At 37.3% G+C, this 8,202-nt stretch overlaps 1 protein-coding gene across 1 annotated transcript in view; it reads right to left on the reverse strand.

The window, feature by feature from the left end:
- B4GALNT2 (beta-1,4-N-acetyl-galactosaminyltransferase 2 (SID blood group)) overlaps nucleotides 1-7,722 on the reverse strand; it is a 34,374-nt gene extending 26,652 nt beyond the window's left edge. Inside the window, exons 1-2 of the mRNA XM_020997268.2 lie at nucleotides 7,497-7,722; nucleotides 1,894-2,000 (exon numbers count right to left, since the gene is read on the reverse strand). Of these exons, the coding sequence (XP_020852927.2) occupies nucleotides 1,894-2,000; nucleotides 7,497-7,663 (274 nt within the window). The 5' untranslated portion in view covers nucleotides 7,664-7,722. The remainder of the gene's footprint in view (nucleotides 1-1,893; nucleotides 2,001-7,496) is intronic.
- Between the last annotated feature and the right edge of the window lie 480 nt (nucleotides 7,723-8,202).

An 8,202-nucleotide genomic window follows, 5' to 3' on the forward strand; every position in this document is an offset into this window, starting at 1 on the left:
ATGAGATCTTTCCTGGTGCCACCAGATTCTAGGACCTCCCTCCACCCCACAGGATTAACTTTTTGTCTTTTGTGTATGTATAAGAGAGACTATGTCTTTCTGAGAAAAGCAGTTGCTGAGTTGTCTGCATTGGGGCATAGGTCTGCACAGAGTTCAAAAAGATATAGTTGGAAGTTGAATCCGGCAGAGTTCTGATACATCAGTTGCTCATTTTAATGGGATGAACTGTAGAATACTGGACTGAATGAAGAACGCAGAATGCTTCAGCAAGCTGTATATGAAGAACTGAAGAATTAGATCACTTTTAGGCTAATAACAGGATATGTGGATGTAAGAATTGTTCTTTAATTATAGGACAAATATGCTTTGCCTGATCAAAGACAGCAGACAAAATTTCGATTACTAATCATAAGCTAAGGTGGGGTAATTCACAGAGAGGATCCAGACCACGAGTCCAGAAAGGTTAAAGAAGTGAAAGGACAGATTTCAAAATTGTGTTAGAAAACACAAGTCTATCTCTGTAATGGCACTAGATGCTAAGCCAATTAATTTGCCAATGAGAATCAGACTACTCTCTAAAGTTACCTGTTGCTGAAAGGAAGAAGGAAGAGATAACATACTGTGTTCTCTATTATGACTTGCTGCTGGGAAGATGGATTATAAGGAGGAGTAGAGAGAACATATTTTGCTATCTATTGTGATTTTCTGCTGAGACTAAGAGAAGTGAAGATAGAATACACTTCTCTGCATTGCTACTTGTTGCTGAGAGGAAAAAGAGAAGAATCCTGAGAATCAGAGATGAAGAGGCCTTTTCTAAATTTAGGGTAAAAGTCATTGCCTTTTCCTCAAAGAATGTAACACTGCTTTTGCTGAAGGCATCAGATAAGCCTGAATCTGGAAGTGATAGATATTACAGTGGCTATTGAGGAATAAGTATAATTGAAGAGAAGAACAGCTTGGAAGCAGAGAATCAAAGAAGTCATTCAGTGGATTGATCAGGGTGGCTGAGATGTTAGTCTGAGTGAAGTATTATTCAAGCATGGGGTAGATAAACTTTAGAAGTGGAAGCTTCTGTTAAATATAGAAGCTACATTCATCAAAGAACTCTTATGGAAAGTTCTTGAGACGAGAAGAGGGCACTAAAGTTTTCAGTTCCAGAGTTGTGTTATGTCAAACACATGGGTTTTCCTCACTCGCATGCTTCCCTGACGGGTTTGTACCTACTCTTCCATACAAGCATTAAGTATATTGATGGAAGAATGTGACCCAGGTTTATGTGCAAACTGTGATGTATTCATTATTCTTGCATTTGTGTTACATGAATAATTGTGATATTATTTTTGTTTCTTTTACTTTATTGTTAAGTGAATAGTTATAGTTACTATCTAATGGGCTATTATTGTAAATGGTTCAATTTATATACATGGAAGTACATAGGTGAGAGCATGAGATCTATGATGACTGTAGGGAATGTATTCCCTCACAAAAAGGCTACCTTAGGTGCCTGAGAGAATTTGAGCATAGCCTATAGTGGTCCTTCTCCGGGAACTCAGAATAAAGTTAGGTTGAGGTGAATGAGCCAGACAGTAGATTGAACATGGGGGTGAGATTCTATGCTAGAGGTAAACCACATCAGGTGTTTCCTACATGCATGGTATGTACTTACATATGTATGTTTTTTCCTTCATTAGAATGTAAGCTCCATGAAAGCAGGAAATTTTTTCTTTGTATCATTAGAACCTGGCCTGGAACATAGTAGGCACTTAATTAATGACTGTTGATTGATTGATTGAAAGTGGAGAAGTAAATGGTTAATTGTCCATTACTCAGCCTTGGGAGCAAGCATGAAAATAAGGGAGGGGAATGGGGCCGAGGAAATGGGCAGGCACTTACCTGGGATCAGAATTGTGTGAAGGGGCATCACCTCCACGCCATGGATAGGGTACCCAAAAGGGATATTTGGCTGGGCCACCACAGGTGGAGGGTGGGGCAGTCCTTGTCTGTAGAAGAAAAAGAAATATGAATGCAGTGTTCTGAGCTCCTCTTATCCCATTTGTTCTCACCTTCAACAAACAATTACAAAACATTTTCCATGGGCAGTGTGACTTGTGATGGTCTGTGGGAAGAGAGACAACATGAGGAAACTTTCCACCTGATGGCAGAAATGTGGTTCCTGCCTCTGGTGAGCTCCCACTGTATTAGGGGGAGACAGTACCTTCTTTTTGGAAGCATCTAATCTCATTGTAGGAAATAGGGTATACATACCAAATATAACTTGAGAACACACACACACACACACATATATTATTACAAGTATGTTTTGCTTTCCTGATTTTTTGTGTATAATAAAAGCTAGCATTAAGCATAAGTAGCTCTTTAAGGTTTGCAAAGAGCTGTATATATGTTATTTCATTTGATCCTCACAAGAGCCCTGTGCTATTATTACCCTCATTCTATGAATGAGGAAATTGAGGCAGAGAAAAGGTAAGTGACTTTCCAAGGATTACAGAGTAAGTGTCTGAGGCTGGATTTTGAATTCAGGTCTTCCTGAATCCAAGTCCTACCTTCTTAACTACTGAGCTGCCTCATGTACACATAGCTAATTATGTATACATAGTTAAAAGACAGTTATTCTCTTGGGAAAGAAGGGGTAGCTAGAACTACCTTCCTCTGGCACCACTCATCAGAAAGCTTCTGTTCAATCCCTGATCATCAGACCTACTTCCATTGCTCCTTCCCCACCCCTACCTCTAAGTCTTTTCTTACTGTCTTCAATTGCAGGACTCTAGTCAAACATCCCTTTTTCCTCTCCCTTGGAAATCTTCTCTGATATCCCCTACCCAACTTTGTTCTCCATTCATCTCCTCCCATATTCCCAGCTTCAATGTTTAGTAGAGAGTTTATCTCTTGTTTATCAGACTGGGAGCTCTGTCTGTGAGGGTAGGGACTGTTCCTCTTATTCTTTTATTTTTTTAAAAATTTATTTATTTTTAGTTTTCAACATTCACTTCCATAAGATTTTGAGTTTTAAATTTTCTTCCCCTCCTTTCCCTCTCCCCTCCCCAAGACAGCATACAATCTGATATAGGCTTTACATATACATTCATATTGAACATATTTTCATGTTAGTCATGTTTATGAAAGAAGAATCAGAACAAAAGGGGAAAATCATGAGAAAGAAAAAACAAAAAATCCCCCCCAAAGTAAAAACAGTATGCTTCAATCTGCATTCAGACTCCATAGTTCTTTCTCTGGATGTGGATAGCATTTTGCATCACTAGTCTTTTGGAATTGTCTTGGATCATTGGACTGCTGAGAAGAGCTAAATCTATCATATTTAATCATCACCCAATATTGCTGTTGCTATGTACAATGTTCTTCTGGTTCTGCTCACTTCATTCAGCATCAGTTCATATTTTATTTTTTGAGGCAAATGGAGTTAAGTGACTTGCCCAGGGTCACACAGCTTATAAGTGTCAAGTGCCTGAGGCAGGATTTGAACTCAGGTCCTCCTGACTCCAGGGCCAGTGCTCTATCCATTGTGCCACCTAGCTGCCCCAGCATCAGTTCATATGTCCTTACAGGTTTTTATGAAGTCCATCTGCTCATCATTTCTTATAGCACAGTAGTATTCCATTACATTCATATACCACAACTTATTCAGCCATTCCTCAATTGATGGACATCCCCTCAATTTCCACTTCTTGGCCACCACAAAAAGACCTGCTATAAATATTTTCATACATCTGGGTCGTTTTCCCTTTTTTATGGTCTTTTGGGGATACAGACCTAGAAGTGGCATTGCTGGGTCAAAGGTATGTGCAGTTTTCTAGTCCTTTGGGCATAGTTCCAAATTGTTCTCCAGAATGGTTGAATCAGCTCACAACTATATCAACAATGCATTAGTGTTCCAATTTTCCCATGTCTTCTCTAGCATTTGTCATTTTCCTGTTCTGTCATGTTAGCCAATCTGATAGGTATGATGTGGTACCTCAGAGTTGTTTTGATTTGCATTTCTTTCATCATTTAATGATTTAAAGCATTTTTTCATATGACTATATTTATTTATTTGTATATTTTTTTATTTTTTAGGCAATTGTGGTTCAGTGACTTGCCCAGAGTCACACAGCTAGTAAGTGTGAAGTGTTTGGTCTGAGACTGGATTTGAACTCAGGTCCTTCTGACTTCAGGGCTGGTGCTCTATTCACTGGGCCACCTAGCTGCCCATTTCATATGACTATAGATAGCTTTAATTTCTTCATCTGAAAATTGCCTATTCATATCTTTTGACCATTTGTCAATTGGGAAATGACTTGTATTCTTATAAATTTGACTCAGTTCTCTATATATTTTAGAAATGAGTTCTTTATCAGAAGCACTGGTTGTAAAAATTGTTTCCCAGCTTTGTACTTCCCTTCTAATCTTAGTTGCATTGGCTTTGTTTGTGCAAAAACTTTTCAACTTGATGTAATCAAAATCATCCATTTTGCATTTTGTAGTGTTCTCTGTCTCTTGTTTGGTGATAAATTCTTCCATTCTACATAAATCTGACAGATAAACTATTCCTTGTCTCTGAGTTTGCTTATAGTATCAGTCTTTATACCTAAATTGTGTACTCATTTGGACTATGTCTTAGTATACGGTGTAAGATATTTGTCTATGCCTGGTTTCTGCCATACTGTTTTCCAGTTTTCTGAGCAATTTTTGTTAAATAATGAATTCTTACCCCAGAAGCTGGAGTCTTTGAGTTTATCAAATAGTAGATTACTCTAGTCATTGACTGTTGTGTCTTGTGTACCTCATATATTCCACTGATCCACCACTCTACTTCTTAAACAGTACCAAGTAATTTTGATGATTGCTGCTTTATAATGCAATTTAAGATCTGGTATGACTAGGCCACCTTCCCTTGCATTTCTTTACATCAATCCTCTTGATATTTTGGACCTTTTGTTCTTCCAGATGAATTTTGTTATTATTTTTTGTAGCTCTATAAAATAATTTTTGATAGCTTGATTGGTATGGCACTGAATAAATAAATTAATTTAGGTAGAATTGTCATTTTTTATATTAGCTCAGCCTACCCATGAGCAACTGATATTTTCCCAATTATTTAGATCTGACTTTATTTGTGAAAAGTGTTTTGTAATCGTGTTCATAGAGTTCCTGGGTTTTTTTGGCAGGTAGACTCCCAAATATTTAATAATGTCTACAATAACTTCAAATGGAATTTTTCTTCCTATCTCTTGCTGTTGGGCTTTGTTGGTAATGTATAGAAATGTTGATGATTTATGTGGGTTTATTTTATAGCCTGCAACTTTGCTAAAGTTGTTTATTATTTCAAGTAGTTTTTTACTTGATTCTCTAGGATTCTCTAAGTATATCATCATGTCATCTGCAAAGAGTGATAGCTTTGTTTCTTCTTTGCCTATTCTAATTCCTTCAATTTCTTTTTCTTCTCTTATTGCTAAAGCTAAGGTTTCCAGTACAATATTGAATAACAGTGGTGATAATGGACATCCTTGTTTCACCCTGATCTTATTGGAAATGCTTCTAGCCTGTCCCCATTACATATAATGCTTGCTGAAGGTTTTAGATAGATGCTATTTATTATTTTAAGGAAGACTCCATTTATACCTATGCTTTCTAGTGTTTTTAATAGGAATGGGTGTTGTATTTTATCAAAAGCTTTTTCTGCATCTATTGAGATGATCATGTGGTTTCTGTTGGTTTTGGTGTTGATATGCTCAATGATGCTGATAGTTTTCCTAATATTGAACCAACCCTGCATTCCTGGTATAAATCCTACCTGGTCATAGTGTATTATTCTTGTGATAAGTTGCTGTAATCTATTTGCTAGTATTTTGTTTAAAATTTTTGCATCTATATTCATTAGAGAAATTGGTCTATAATTTTCTTTCTCTATTTTGACTCTTCCTGGTTTAGGTATCAACACCATATTTGTATCATAAAAAGAATTTGGTAAGACTCCTTCTTCACCTATTTTCCCAAATAGTCTATATAGTATTGGAATTAATTGATCTTTAAATGTTTGATAGAATTCATGTAAATCCATCTGGCCCTGGAGATTTTTTTCTAGGGAGTTCATCAATGGCTTGTTCAATTTCTTTTTCTGAGATGGGGTTATTTAAGTATTTTACTTCCTCTTCTGTTAATCTGGGCAATTTATATTTTTGTAAATATGTATCCATTTCACTAAGATTGTCAAATTTGTTGGCATATAGTTGGGCAAAATAATTCCTAATTATTGTTTTAATTTCCTCTTCCTTGGTGGTAGCTTCACCCTTTTCATTCTTGATACTAGTAATTTGGTTTTCTTCTTTCTTTTTTTTAATTAAATTAACCAAAGGTTTATCTATTTTATTGGTTTTTTCATAAAAAGCTCTTAGTTTTTTTAATTCAATAGTTTTCTTAATTTCAATTTTATTAATCTCTCCTTTGGTTTTCAGAATTTCTAATTTGGTGTTTAATTGAAGATTTTTGATTTGTTCTTTTTCTAATTTTTTTAGTTGTATGCCCAATTCATTGATCTCCTCTTTTTCTATTTTATTTATGTAAGCATTTAGAGATATAAAACTTCCCCTAAGAACTGCTTTCACTGCATTCATAAGTTTTGGTATGTTGTCTCATTATTGTCATTGTTTTGGATTAAGTTATTGATTGTTTCTATGATTTGTTATCTGACCAACTCATTCTTTAGGATTAGATTATTTAATTTCCAATTAGCTTTTAGTCTATCTTTCCATGGCCCTTTGTTACATGTAATTCTTCTTATTCTTTTTGTCTCAACAACCCATCACACACAGACACACCCTGCCACGGACCATGATTGACACAGTGTTCTGTCCATACAGGTATCATATCCATCAGTGGTGGTGAATAAAAATTGCCCTTGAACAGAACCTGAATATAGTTTGCCTAAATTCCCACACAAAATTCAAGTTCCAAACGGATACTCTATCCTTTTGTTATTTCTGTTCAGTCGTGATCCTATCTGGGGTTTCCTTGGCAATGATACTGTAGTGGCTTTCCATTTCCTTCTCCAAATCATTTTATGGATGAGGAAACTGAGGCCAACAGGGTTAGGTGACTTTCCCAGGGTCACATCTCTAGTAAATGTCTGAGTTCAGATTTGAATTCATGAAGATGAGCTCTTCTGATTCCAAGCCCAGTTCTCTGTCCACTGCACCAACTCTTTCCCTCACCCTCAAATGTTTCCTATTTTTCCCCCTCAGTTCCATCTTCCTAGCCTCTCAGATTGAACCGAATTCCCCTCACCAATGGCATATGACAAAAGAAGGATCACTCACAAAGCCAGGAAAAGAGGAGTAGAAGTGCCACCAGGAGTTGTATTCTATGGTGACCTCAAGAGAGATCTTGCCCTAGGATCCACTTGAGACAGAGACCCTAGAAAATCCTCCTAGGACACAGCCAGAGAGCTTTTTAGAGATTTTTTCATGCACATTCAGCATTACCTCCTTTGGAAGTGTTCAAATTCTGCCTTTCTTCTGATTTCCACTGCCTCAAGTTCACTCCTGCTGTAGGACTCCCGAAAGATGTAGTTCCCTGATTTCTTTTCACATTCACACTGACTTTGGGGAAACAACCTGCAGAAAGAAGGCAGACTGTAAGCATGGCCCATGTGGGTGAACTGGAATGGGGGACCCTTAGACTCACTCCAGTAAAACAGCACCCCATTACTTTTCCCTTTTGTTCCTGAAGATGGCCTAGTTAGATTAAAAGACTAGGAACTGAGTGATTATCTCCATGGAGATACAAAGAGATGTCAAGGCTAGAGATGTGGGAGGAGCTATGGGACTAGACTTATTGCTTATTTATCATGTGATGCCACTCTCCCTGAGCCAAGTCTGCACAGTTGGAATTCACCCCAAAGTCATTGCACAGCGAGGAAAAGAAAGGAAGAGGAAGGCAGAGAAACTACAGATATGGTTCTTCACATATGCAGAGAAATTCCAAGAGTGTGACGTGGCAGTCAAAAAAGCTAATGCAACCTTGGGCTGCATTAAGGACATAGCTCCCCCAAATTAGAGTTGTCTCAAATGGAATGGGCTCTTCCAGAGGTTGTGGCTTTTCCTTCCTTGGAGGTCTTCAAGCAGAAGGCTGGATGATCACTTGTAGGCTATGTTAAGTAGGGATTCCTTTTGTTCGTGGGGATGAATT

Source organism: Phascolarctos cinereus, unplaced genomic scaffold (assembly GCF_003287225.1).
Source record: "Phascolarctos cinereus isolate Bilbo 61053 unplaced genomic scaffold, phaCin_HiC Scaffold_5;HRSCAF=322, whole genome shotgun sequence".
Classification (NCBI taxonomy): Eukaryota; Metazoa; Chordata; class Mammalia; order Diprotodontia; family Phascolarctidae; genus Phascolarctos; species Phascolarctos cinereus.